Below are 13,999 nucleotides of genomic sequence, written 5' to 3' on the forward strand. Positions count from 1 at the left end.
ACATTAGAGTTTCTGTGGTTGTACGGGGCGAACAGGGCAGGGTCGGAATATAGATTTGTTTTGCAAATACATCAAGTATAGCAACGTGGGATAATCCATCTATGGCATTTAAAACATGCAGCTGTTTTTTGTTTGTTTAAGAGATAAAGCATGTCTTTGAAGGTATTTTGTAATCTTTTGGAAAAAAATCATTATGATAAAATGCATGAATGTCAGTAATCATGTTCTGCCTGTCCAAAACAACTGTTGGATGTAATTTGATATATATAGATGTGTGTGTGTGTGTGTGTGTGTGTGTTTATTCCAAAAAGAATCCTGTCTGTCAAATCTAGGTTAAACAAGGTGACATCATGTTAATTTTAAACTGAAATGCAAAAACTTTTTTTGTAAGGTCTAGTTGTCAATTAACTTTATTAATTTTTTTTTTGACAAAGGACAAAACAGAAAAGAGGTGCAGTTGTAACTAGCACAAGGGTTAATGGTTTCTTGAAGGAAAATAAAAAGAAGGTAAGATCATTTAAAAATGTAATCCTTAAACTCAATGAATACATCATTTAAAACTGACAAGAACGGAAGAGCTGCAGCAGCTCAAACCGGGGCAGTAAACTCATTCACCATACAAATATAACAAAAAAGCAGATTTTTGTAGTCACATTGATGGCTAACCCTTCTTCTCTTCTAAGCTACCGGCTTGTTTGTTTTGAACACATTCAGGTTACTCATTCATCTGAGTATAGGCCAGCGAGCAGCTATAATTTGCTTGCTTGGCAGTAAATACCGGCCCCTGGCAGTGTTTTTGGCTTTTTGGGACAAAGAGACACTATCTTTTCTTTTTAAGGAAAACCCTTTTTATAAAGGGACATTACCAACCATTTTACAGGTTACGGTACATGGAAACTGAGAAAATGTTGACCATTATGTTAGCTAGCTTTGTTTTCTGTCCATGTTTTATTGTATAATTGATTGGAAAAAATATTTGACTTTTTTTTCCTTTATATTAACAAACAGTGTTAATGGAAATCTATCTTAAAAAGGCCTTAAGAATGGATTTCAGTGGCTCTATTAGAGGGCTGTTAAACCATTTACGTCCCTGAATAGAGCCAAACTATCACTTTTCATTTCTGTCGTTTTTTTTAAAAGTAATTATGAATGATACACAAATAATAATAATTATTATAATTACAAACAAGTTCAACAAGTACCAGTACCAATACCGCCAGGGATAGGTTTTTTTTTTTTTTTTTACATGAAACTTAAATATCAAGAATTACAAAACAGCAGCAAACTTAATTACGGTGTTTCCGTTCAACTGTCAAAAGTATTATAAAACATGCAGAAGTAACGTTTTCTTACTCACTCTTGTGTAAGATAAACATCCACAAGTCAGCTTCCTGAAGACCATGGGAAGTGAGATAGACTGAAGAAACTTGCCTTTTTGCTTAGACTGAATTCTCCTTGTTGGAGAGTTAGGACAGACAATATGTTCCCCATATACAAGCACATTTATACACACAAAGAGATTCCTGCAGGAGCACTTTGCTTGGCTGTGAGAGACTTTATTGTCAGAACATCAGCAGTGATTATGGTAGAAATTCCTTAAATGTTTTGTGAGAAATGTTTTGTATGGGAAAAAGAAAACGACTGCTTTCCCATAATATTCATTGCATATTTGAGTGGCTGCTTCTTGTTTTGTGGATCTTGTGTGAGAGAGGAAAGGTCGTCTGCATGCAGGAGCATGGGTTTATGTACAAAGTCAAGAAAAAGATAAAAGTGACTGTCATCCCAACTGAGAAAGACAGACCCAGTTTACTCATTGCATAATACAGTCATTTATAACGCATGTCCTCCCACCCTGCGTCTCCCTTTTCTCCAAGCTAATACTTCATTCTTGTTGAATTAAATCCCTTTTCACTCTCCAACGTCCTTCCATCCATCCCACGTTCCCTCATTAATTAAATTATTTGTGGAACACTCTTACATTGTTGTCTTTATTGGCTAGTTTTTACATAACATCCCACTTCTCTTCTGTCTGCCCTTGATTTCCACAGGAACTATTTCACGCACACATTCAAGATGGAACAGAGAAAAATTGGAGTGACATCAGCTACAAGGGAGAGAGCGATTCATCGAGAGGAAAAACAAAAAAAGGGATTTATCATATTAGTATATTAAACAGTATTATGTTAATGCTTGGCAATAATTGTATAGTAAAGGCCGGCCTTTTAAACTCTCAGTAATGCTTGCTGTGACCCACCTCCATCTTAAAAAAAGGAAAAATCTCCATATATTGTGGTTAAGCTGAATTCCATTTTTTTTGGTGGTGTAACAATACCAGTATATCCAATGTGAACAGATGTAAATGTCTGCTTTATTCTCATTTTTTGTTCATTTAATCCTTTTTTTAATTAACATACTTTCTGGTAAAAAATAACCAGAGAACAAAGAAATGTTTTCATCTCTGCTTGAGTGACTGATGTCTAAGTGGGTGTGAGACACAGAACAACAGAGTAACTGAATAAGGAAAATTGTTTTGTGCACACGAATGCTGGTTTTCTTGTGGTACCCATTTCTGTACTGTACAGTGAGTGTTTATGAAAGAGAGAGAGACACCCAGGGTAGTAGAGAGCGATCGAAAGGCGAGGGATTACAAAAGGGTATGCTGGCGTTTGTGTGCACAGCTAGTGAGCCTCATTGGCCAGATGAGTTGTGTCCACTACAAAAGACGGACTTTAGTGAGATGAGAAGCAGTAAGCTCCAGGATTAGGTCGGTTGGGCGGCAGAGCAGCAGGCCTCAGGCTGGGCTTTCTGTTTGGCTTACTGGAAGGATGGAGCCCATGTGTCATGTGGCTCGTGTTTGGTAGACAGAGGGGCCGGTGTTTGTGTGCTACAGCCATGCTTGGCCTGTGATCATGCTCTTTATATTCAATAGGAAACTAAAACACAAACAGCTTAATGTGATTCACTTGGCTTAAAAAGAATTGAAAGGGGCATAGGAATTTTGAAATTTAAGGATTAAACTCCTGAAGAATTCTTACATTTTTCTGACACTTTCTGGTCTGTTTGCCATCCTGGGTATTTTTGATGGAGACGTGACTGCTCGAAGCAGAGAACAGCACATACAGTACAGTAGAAAGTCATTGAAGCGAAACTTAACTGTGGTTACCTGTTTATTCTCGTTCTTTCCTTCCTGTTATTACCTCAGCTCACTTCGTTCAGAGAAGCATCTTCTTCATCTTGTTTTTAAACTGACAAAGGACTCCTTTTTAATAACAAACGTGAGCAGTACAGTCTCTATTTTAGTACATGACATTAAATGTGGCATTACAGCATTGTGCAATTATGTTCGTGTGAAAGTGCTGCACTAGAGGCAGCTTACTTTGTGCAGCAAACGAGGGCTAGGCAAATCTCTCTGTGGGGACAATGAAGTGCATCTTATTGTATTGTGCTGTGATGTGCTGTGTTGCATTGTATTGTATCCCAGCACATCAAGTTGTATCATATTGCATTGATTGTATCATATCGTATCACATTGCATCACATCGTAAAGTATCATACTGTATTGTACTGTATGTAGTTGTATTAATATGCGTTATCAGATTTGAAACATTTAGAAGTGTTTGGCGGTAAATACAGTTCAGAATCATTTTCACTGCCTGCTGCTGAGTGGCGTACGATAACAACAAGTTTGCCCCCATTAGGCTGAAAATGAATGAGTGTAGTGCACAGTATAGTGCAGAGGGTGAAGGTAACAGCCATGGGGCTACAACTGTGACTATTTTTTGCCTTCATCCCTTTTTTTTTTGGGGGGGGGGGGGGGTAATGCCAGATTGTGCAATGGAAAAGGAAGTTACTCAACTTTAATGACTAATCCACAAGGTTTTTCAAGTTTGGAGAGGGTTTGGTTGTTTCAGGTTGTTTGTTTTGCATGAATACACTTGCCTGAAGGGCGCTGCCCTGAGCTTCACTGTAACTTTTTAGCTTTTTTGCAATAGAAATGAAAAAATGAACTGAGTAAATAGAGTGTGGGAGATGATGGATATGTGAATACTAGAAGCAGAGAACAGCACATACAGTAGAAAGTTATACAAGCACAGGAATGCATAGAGCAAATCAATGAGTGGACGTGCAAACATTGTCTCCTGCTTAACATAGACAAAATTTAGGTTGTTGTTTTTGGGAGCAAAGGAGGAGTGACTAAGAGTCAGCATGCAGCTTCAGTCAGTTAAATTGAAAACCAGAAACCAGGCAAGAAATCTGGGTGTAGTGATGGACTTATAGACCTACATTTTAAAAGGCACATTAAGATAATTACAAAGTCAGCCCACTATCACTTAAAGAATATATCAAGAATCAGAGGACTTGTGCCCCAGCAAGACCTGGAAGAACTTGTCCATGCTTGTGTTTTCAGTTGTCTTCATTACAGTAACAGTGTCTTTACCGGTCTGCCTAAAAAATACGTCAGACAACTGCAGCTGATCCAGAATGCTGCTGCGAGAGTCTTCACCAAAACCAAGAAAATGCATCACATCAGTCCAATTCTAAGGTCTTTACACTGGCTGCCAGTCATTGGCTGCTGGTTGATGAAGTGCTTCATGATTTAGGGTCAGGATACATGACTGACCTCCTCATCTACTACAAACCATCCAGACCGCTCAGGTCGTCTGGAACAGGTCTGCTGTCTGTGCCCAGAGTCAGAAACAAAGATGGAGAAGCAGAAACTCCCATAAAACTGCAGGACTGTCAGCTCTTTTAAATCAAGCTTGAAGACTCACAGCTTACTTCAATATTCTTCGGATTTAATCATTTCATTGAGTTTCTTTTTTCCTCTGTCATGATGCTTTTGATGTCATGTGTGAAGCACTTTGAATTGCCTTGTTGTTGAAATGTGCTAAGTAAATAAACACCCCTTGCCTGCTTTCCAAGAAAGTACCACTATTACACGTTACACTTCTGAGGAAGCAAAAAACCAGTCAAACAACAACGTAATCCAGAATGTGCCACCATTGTGAAGGAAGGCTTGGCGTTGGTACAGCCACTTTGTTAATCACTGATTTATGCTTGGAGTGGTTATTCCGGTTGATGCCCTGGGCCGTGTTTTGTCAGTGCACAAATATTGCATTACTTTAAACTAATTAGTGACACAGTGGTTATTAGAAAGAACAGCTATTAGCTTCCTGAGTTTGTCCTTTTACCCAGGATACAAAGAATACCCAATAACTGATTTATCTCTGTATAATGCCACCAGCTACATTCAAATTGATTGAAGTCTCACTTTATACTTTGCACTTTTATCCTTAGGAGTTTGTGAATATTTATGTGTGCTAAAGTAGTTTGTAATGTTTAACTACTCCTGATAATGACCATCTCTACTTTGGCCTTTTCTAATCTGCTGTTTACCTCTGAAACCATTTGGGACATGCACCTGTCTGTGTATTTGTATCGAGTGACAGTTTAGGTACATTTCCCAAACAGTCACCCTCGTTAACCACAACAGCATCTCTCCCATTTTATTTCCAGAGAAGAACTGTGATGCACTCTAGTTCAAACTATCTACTTCAGCAGATTGCTTTCGCATTTGTGAATCATATCACACGTTTGCCCTCACACTAGAAAGGAATGGTACTTAAAAAATAGGAGTGTGTGTGAAAATGTAAGCCATCCCTTTATTATTGTGTTCCCTGTATGAACATGTTGGAACAGAGTGTTTCTCCAAGCTCTTATCTCAGCTTCAGATAGATATGATTTATTTATGTTGAGAAACATGTTGTGTAATCGCTGCCTGGATGCTGGATATACCACTGCAAATTTTCATGAAATCCTTGGCCTCTTTATTTGTTTGTCATGCAAAGTTGTTCACAACAGAGGCTCCCTTCCTGTATCAGAAGTGCATCTTGGTTAGTAAAGTTTGAATTCTTATTTGAATGTGTTTGTGTACCTTTCCATTCACATATTTAAGGTGAACCTCTGAAAATGGCTGTGGATAAAAGAGAGGACTCAATTCACAGACTTTGCACAGACAATAGCAATTCCTCTCTTAACATTGACATTCCTTTTTGTTTAGGTTTTTTAATTTATTTTAATGGGGCTAATGTTTTTTTACACATCCTGCAATACCCTGCTCTCATTGATCTTGTCAAGCCGCTCAACAGAAGCAATGACACCAGTGGTGTACTGGCTCCCCCTATTGACAAAACTAAGTAACTGTTTGTAGTTATCAATGATTGTCCAAGGAGACTTAAGAACAAAGAATATTTGCAGAGATATTGGAAAGTGAAAAATATTTTTTTAACAGCATTGCGTATTAATTTAGTTTTCTAAAATGCTTTCCTTTAGATTAGTATAGTGACAAAAAGTTTCAAACTCGAACCTCAGTTATTCAAAAGTAAATCATTTATCTTCAGTCGCTTTCTTCAGAATTCCCCTTATCATTTCCCCCACAGTCATTTACTCCTAAGTATAAATTCAAGTTTCAGCACAATTTTTTTAAATCATATTTTTAAGAAGGATATTGTCAGATATTTTCACTTATAGGATGCAAAAAATGATCATTTATCTGGTTATACATTTCATGACAAAACAAGGTCGTTAAACACAACATAACAAGTTTCATGGTATTACACGATAATGACTTCATTGTTGTCACATCAAAATGTTATTTTTATTACATAACATTATAAGTTACCTTATAACCTGATTTGTTTAACTCAATAAATAGTATACTCTTCAAAGATGAGGAGCTCATTTTTATAACAGAAGGAGTATATCTTTTATAATAATTGTATATTTTCTTGCAATAATGTGAAAAACTGTTAAATAGTAAAATCTTCACAACATTTGGTGGTTTTCTTTTCTGTTATGGCAGCTGTTTGTTTCTAACTATAATGGAAAAGATCAATAGTGCTTCTCAAGGGAACTTTCATTTTAAGGTCATAACCCAAGAGCTTGAGAAAACGACCTAAATGTACTACTTATTATAAAACTATATTTAAAATGTATGAATGAGTGTCTTCTTAGGGATTCCGTAATAATGAGACTAAATGTGTCTGAATGTTTTAAAAAGTATAGGCCTAACCTGATACACTTCTGAACTCAACATGCATCTTTAAGTGCCTGATATGTCCCTTTTCTCTTTATCATCAGGTTAATTACTGTGATGGCGCTTTCCATTGAGAGTACTGGTGTTTTGACTCGTTCAGCCATTGACTGTGAGATCACACTTTAACCGCTAGGTGGCAACACAGAGCTCAGAAACATTGAATACCTGACTATCCTGGTCTCAAAAGTTCAGCTTTCAAATTGTCTTCATTTCTGTGTCTGCATATAATTGTAAGTATAGTATAGTAGTTTGACATACTTGCTCTAGTGTAAATGTACACATGATCTGTTTCGACTCATTTGTAATGATTCGGAGCGGTGAGATTGCGTTTGCCTACTTATGCCAATTAATTAATCGCCATTAGGCCTGTGGATTCATTAACGTAGATTTGTAATTACGGGAAACATCACCAACCTGTAGCTCTTTGTGTATCGCCGTTGTGCAAGATGATTAGACTTAAATAGCCTTATGGTCCCTCACCTAAAAACATTTGGTCCAATCAAAGCGCTGCTAACCTGCATGGGGTAGTTTGCGCCCAGGAGACTCTCTGCCCAGCTGAGAGGTGGTCTTTGTATGACAGAGCTGAACAAGAACTCCTGACTCTGCAGACAGCAGACAACAGGCGCTGCTGCAGCTGCTGAGACCGCAGAGTGTGCGCTCACAGAGAAGTTAGAGGCTGCGAGGAACCCAAAAGACTTGCACGACAACGAGAGGTTTCTTTATTGATCTTTTCATCTCATTGATGTTTCATTCTTTGTGTATTGTTCTCAGTTCATTTTTTAAGAGCCAGATGACTCTACCTTTAACTCGAGACTCACCCTGAGGTTGCAACTGACGAGAACAAAAACAGCCAAGAGCTTTACTTGAGAAGAGTTTTGGGCTCTGAGATGGGCAGCAGATTGATGTGGCTGTCCCTCGCGCTGTCAGTGGCGCACGCAGCCGGTCAGGTCCCGGGGACCGGGGCCACGAAGGAGGACATCCCGGAGGGCGCTTCGACCCTGGCATTCGTCTTCGATGTAACCGGCTCCATGTACGACGACCTCGTGCAGGTCATCGAGGGCGCGTCCAAGATCCTGGAAACATCCTTGAGCAGACCCCAGAAAACGTTGTACAACTTTGCCCTGGTCCCCTTCCATGACCCAGGTAAATGCACTTTAGCCATGACAGTTTGAGTTTGCTTTCCTAACTTTTTTTCTTTTCTTTTTTAAAACACTTGACCATGTCAGCTTTTCATGTTTTTCCCATATGCACTAGTCTCAAAATTATTTGTTTACTCTCTGTTGCGACAACAAAAGCACACAGAAAAGTGAGAAATGTAATAGTTTGCTCACAGTCCGCCCTTTGAATGCCTAATGTTCCTCACACCTCCAGATGAGGGGACTCTGGGGGTTTCTGACTCCGCACACAGATGTTCAGCCTGGCGGTCACTATCATTAGCATTCCGCCACGGTTAGTGTGAGGCTTTAGGTTTGCAATGCCGCTTGATGATTATCATCACCTCTAGGTGCTCTCTCATTCTGACCTGCTAATGCCTCGACAATGTATATCATTGGTTCATTTAACAGTAACCCTGGCTTTTAGGTCAGAGGTGCAGGCACACAGACATGTAACACAGAATCTGAGTTAAATAATCAGGATTCAGTGCATATGGTTAAACTTGTATTGCTCTTTGCAGAAGGGCAGTAGGCCTATGATAATTCAAACAAAACAATTGGGATGATGCATTCAGTGTATTATATCACTTTCTGTAAAGTTCATGTTAACCATCATAGCAATAACAATTGGAGATGACATTTAAAGTCTGACAATTTTGGTGATGGAAAAAAAACTTTGTGGAAGAGTTTTTAAGTTAGCCTTCTGTTTTTAAAAAGGGAGGAGAGGTCACTTATCTGCTTAGTTAAAAAAAAAAAAGGTGACAACCCAGATGGTGCTCGAACTTTAGACAGAAAAGTGTTGGATGCACCAAATTTATGCATTCTAGGATAAAGCATTTTTTTCACCACACACTACCAGTTTGAGTATTTTCTATGTGTCCTGCCATGATTTAAATCGCTTTTAATGTGTGCGCCCTCATCACAAATACATCTTAGCATGTTTCAAACTTGCTCACTTTGAGTTGAATACACTTCACAATTGCACAAACAAAAACAAACTGATCCAAGAGACCTGAGAGAGAGAGAGAAAGAAGGAGATGAATGATCAGAGGTGATCTGAGTGGTGAAGAGCCAGATTCCTATTCCAGATGTTTGTCCTCCTCTGCTGAACTTCAGCATATCACACATTCTTATGAAGAACAGTTCCTCCATCATAGAGTCAAGCTGCAGCTTTGTGCCTAGAATAATGATTACATTCAATGAAAAAATATGTCCAAAAACACACAACAATGAATCCATTACTGTTAAATCATTGGCAGATGGTACAAGCTTGAATGTCAAACCAAACATCAGTGGTACAATAATGATATTTCAGCATCTGTAACCATAATGTTACTGATGCTATAGGAAGTAATTGTTCCGTTCTCCTCTTACACTGAAGGTGCTACAACTCTGTTCATACTGTAAATTCTGTTTTGAATTCTCTGTGCGGGTTTAATGTCTTTGTGTTTGTCCCTTCGCAACGAATGACGTTGGTTTTCATCTTAAAATGTTTACGAGGATGTCAGAATGTGTTCTCCCAAACCCCCAGAGGCATAGAGGAATGATTAGCAAAGCACACTGCAAGCAGGGGTTGCCGAACATTTCCCCTAAATGCTTTTTCTGCTGCTGCCTCTGTTGTCTCACTTTTTTTTTTCCTTTTTCCAACAATATCCCAGATCCTCAGAGAGAACCATGCTTTGTTTTTTTAACAAGTTTTTTTTTTTTCAACGGGTTCGTTTCATTCAAGCCACAGATCCACTTTTGCCGCTTTACATCCGACCCAGTGCGATAACTCAGTCCCTCCTGTTTGATTTGGCTCCCTTTAAATCAGAGTCCGGAGCTTCCCCCTTTATTTACACTGCAATCTGACACGGTAAACATTAGAGAGTGTGTTTGTGTATCTGTCTTTCTCCAGGCCTGCGTTTGTGTGTGTGAGTGAAGCAAGAGTGTCAGTGAGGATGCCTGGATATTGGGGTCAGGCTTGTGTGGGAAGATCAGTCAGGAAGCCCCCCCTCCTCTCTTTCCTCCATCCTGCAGGGAGAGAAAGAAAGAGAGAAAGCAAGAGGATACTTCACAAGTCATTTTACTGCGGCTCAGGGGTTGTGTGTTTAGTTCTACCATCTGAAAACACTCCAGTGAATCAGTGGAGAGGCTGAATTTTGTCTGTCTTGTTTAGTTATGACTACCCAGGTTTCTTTTGTCGCTCAATGAGAGAAACACAGTAAAACACCGCCAGTAACTGTTACAATGACTATCCTCTGTAGCAGAGAGAGAGATGAGATCCAGAGAAAGATGACTTATCTTTAGTCAAGGAATCCTGTCTTACGCTGAGAAATCAAGAGTGTATTGTAAGCAGACTCCCTCCATTTATTTGAGATTTTACAGCCAAATAAAGGTTGTTTCAAATGCTCTTTCCCACAAGTCCTACTGTAGGCCAAAAATTGTGGCATTCGCCACATCATTAGTGTCGCATTGGGGAGCTTTTCAATTCACCATCATTAAACAAATCTGTTGTTATATGTTATATAAAGGCTCTGTTTAATTGTAAAGACAAATAACATGAAGAGAAGAGTATCTGTGCACACGTGTCTACAAACCCGGGTCCAGTAAAGTCTTCAAGTCTAGGTTGATCATGACTCTGCTGACGTCCAAACACACACATGCTGGTCCTTGTAAATAATGCCTTGCTGTGAGAGGATGTGCTTGTGTGTGTCTTCTTATACGTGCTTGGTTGAGTGTTTAATTAGCTGAGGATGCCCAGGGCCTCAGGTTAGTGGGGGACCTTGTACTGTAGCTCTGTGCAGAAATACCCCACCTTATCTAAATGTGAAGTTCAGGGTATTGGGATTGGACTGAAGATCTTTCTATCGATCTATCTGAACTTCTTGGTTGTTTTTCATGCTTAGTCATCTTTGTGTTCCTTTGAAGTGGCTTGATTTGGTCGATCAGAGTGCCAGCTGGATGATCCTGTTCCCTGTTGAAACTGTAAGGCCAAAGTGGTTTGAAAATGTCATCGTTAGAGACATGAGACATCAAAAATCCATTGGTGAAATGACAGCTCACAATTTGGTGCTCTGCATCCATAAAGGCCTTCTAAGTGTTGCAACCTCTGTCGATGCAAAAAGTCACTAAAGTGGTCGTGTGAGCGAGGAAAAACACAAGAGGCCTCGAAGAGTTCAAATCTTTTAGACTTCAATCCCGGCATGAATTCAATGCTCCCTCCTGGATTGTCATTTTGACAGGAGTTAAGAGGTTTCAGACACGGTTTTATATCATCAAGTCTTTTATCGAAACATATTGAAGTCAGCAAAAAAGTAATTGAAGAACCAGAGTGCTGGAGAGCAAAACTGAAGCTTCTTTATTTTCCTTTTGGACCGCACTGGATGTGTTCAGGAAAGGAACAAGGGATGGTCCAAGTCCAACAGCAGGACTCTGCTTCTGACGAAAGGAATAAGTGATATCTGTTTACTGTCAAATTTAGAATACATCGTCAAGAAGTCCAAACTTAGATTTTGGCATTTGAAAATCAAATCAGTCACGGATTTCTTGTGTTTCTGTTTAATTGGTAAGCAGCGTTTGTTTCAGCTATGTGCTCCGTAGATTTGTTTGCACCCTCTCTGAGTCAACTTTAGTTAGAAGGAGATGGAGCAAAGTTGTGGGCGTGGTGTGATAATAGAAGATGACGGGATAGCGTCTACCTCCTCTGTATGATCAAAGGCACTCATCCTAGAACTCCCTTTGTTGGTGTTCAGCGTCCTTTTTCACCTACCCCTTTACTCCCTTTGTTTCCTAGTTTGCATAGTAGCAGTTTTTTTTTTTTGTCTGAACCGCCCCACCCGTGTGAGATTACAAGGAGCTTGCGTTTAGCTGGACCGAGTCAATAATGATGCTATTAAGCAGGAATGCCAAAAGAGAGAAGTGGAGTTTTTTGGGGAGAATTAGAGGAGGAGAGAGGAGTGTGGCAGACTACACTGAGGTTCTTTGTGTTTCATGTTCTCATTGACCAGCCCTGCTATATTAAAACAGCCTTTAATTTTTGGAACTGTACACGGACCTTCTGAAGTGCCCTGAGGTGCTCTCAGTGCAATAATTTCAAGTCCATTTGGCTTTGTAATTGGTGCTCAGAGATGATCTCTCTTTCATCTGGGATGGCAGCACATACCTGAAGGACGTTGCTGATGTTTAGAACGGTTGCTGGTAGTTGACCTGTGGATGCGGTTGTTGACATTAATCTATTTGACACAGATGACCCATTCAAAGGGCATTTGTCAAACGTTTGTGGAACTATGTACTCTGTACCTTGTTAGGTTTGTTTCCCTCTGGGCTTTGGATTTGTTTTTTCAGCCTCTTTTGAATTCCAAGCCTCATCCTGGGGCCCTCAATGTTCCAACGCCTTGGTTGTGGCCCTCAGGGCTCTTTGACATCACTGTCTGGGCGCTCAGCAATATCCCCTTGACCTTTTTGGGTGCTTGTTTTTTGTTTGCATGCCTCCACCTTTAAGGTAGCACTGCTGCAGTGGAGCAGTAAAACATTTTTTGGAAACTTGGTTGACACATAGCTCTAGGGGTAAAAACAGTCATATTCATTTAAGGAAGACTTGGAAGAGTCATTTCAATAAACTAGGGATGTTACAAGTGACAAATGTTCACTTGTCCATTAAACACAAACTTAAATTCAGACTTGTTGAAAGCCAAGACAACACTCAGAAAGCAGTCAAAATTGGGAACAATTTATTTGACCATAAACACAGGATCACAGCATCTGCAGGGTCAAATTGGTTTGTAGATACAGTAGCTCATGTTGATTTGTGCTGGTTACGCATTGCTCAGATCAAGTGGTTATGCCCTATGAGATAGCGTCCATACACTGTGCTGGCATACATCACGGCAGTAGAGCAGACACAGATTGCAGGCCTTAGTTGAACATCTTAAAAATAACTCAAATATATTGGCTTATCGTGCACATCATAACTTCAGTTTGTTGTGCCTTTTTATGTCCCTTGACCAAAGAAGAAGATTACGTGACCAGCTCTTTTTATGATAATAGGCTGGAATATACCTTAAGTATTCATTTGAATAAAGCTTATTAGTATAAATAGTGTAAGCCTATATATTCAGTTCACATTTATGATACCTGCGTTTTGAGTTATTTGAGTACAAAGAAACTGTCTTTTTGTTTAGTTTACTTATCCAAGACATTTTGGCTTGGTATAGGTTTAAAGAACCTGCCCTGTGTTTGCTAAGATGTTTTACCTGTTTTGGGGCAGACATGTTTACCTTACATATCCCTAACTTTTACCATGTGTCCACAGCATAAGCCGCTAGTTACTCCATGTTCATTGATCGAGCAGAGTGGAGCCCCCGAGGCAAGTCAGGTGGTCTTGATAACAGCTGCCTCTTTTTGTTGGTGAGGAGCAGCAGCTTATAAATAGGTTATCACAGTGTGTCGTAACAACTGTGGCCACAGTGTCGTGACGAGATGCTGCTAGAGCAACATAGCATTTGACAAAAACTCACAGACAGACATTTTCAATATAGTGAGGAGTCACATACTGACCCATTTTTATGCCCTAACAAGAAACATTTGGCTCCCAAGCTGCTCTTTCAAACTCACAGCCCTGGAATTGGAGGGGATTGTTTCCAGCTGCTCATTGCCAACTATACCAACGTCAGACATACACTATGTCATATGTTAGTATTTGCCAGTCAGCATTTTTCCTGTTTTATTACTCATAATAATAAGCCTAACCTCAGGACTTTAACTGTTG

General features: G+C 39.6%; 1 protein-coding gene across 2 annotated transcripts in view; it reads left to right on the top strand.

The window, feature by feature from the left end:
- Nucleotides 1–7,704: 7,704 nt before the first annotated feature.
- hmcn1 (hemicentin 1) overlaps nucleotides 7,705–13,999 on the top strand; it is a 77,719-nt gene continuing 71,424 nt past the window's right edge. The window contains exon 1 of one of the 2 annotated variants that reach the window (XM_079349847.1): nucleotides 7,705–8,239. In XM_079349847.1, coding sequence (XP_079205973.1) covers nucleotides 7,984–8,239 — 256 coding nt within the window. In that variant the 5' untranslated portion in view covers nucleotides 7,705–7,983. The remainder of the gene's footprint in view (nucleotides 8,240–13,999) is intronic. The other variant, XM_079349848.1, reaches the window with a different exon arrangement.

This window comes from Symphodus melops (genome assembly GCF_947650265.1).
Source record: "Symphodus melops genome assembly, chromosome: 8".
In the NCBI taxonomy this organism is placed as follows: domain Eukaryota; kingdom Metazoa; phylum Chordata; class Actinopteri; order Labriformes; family Labridae; genus Symphodus; species Symphodus melops.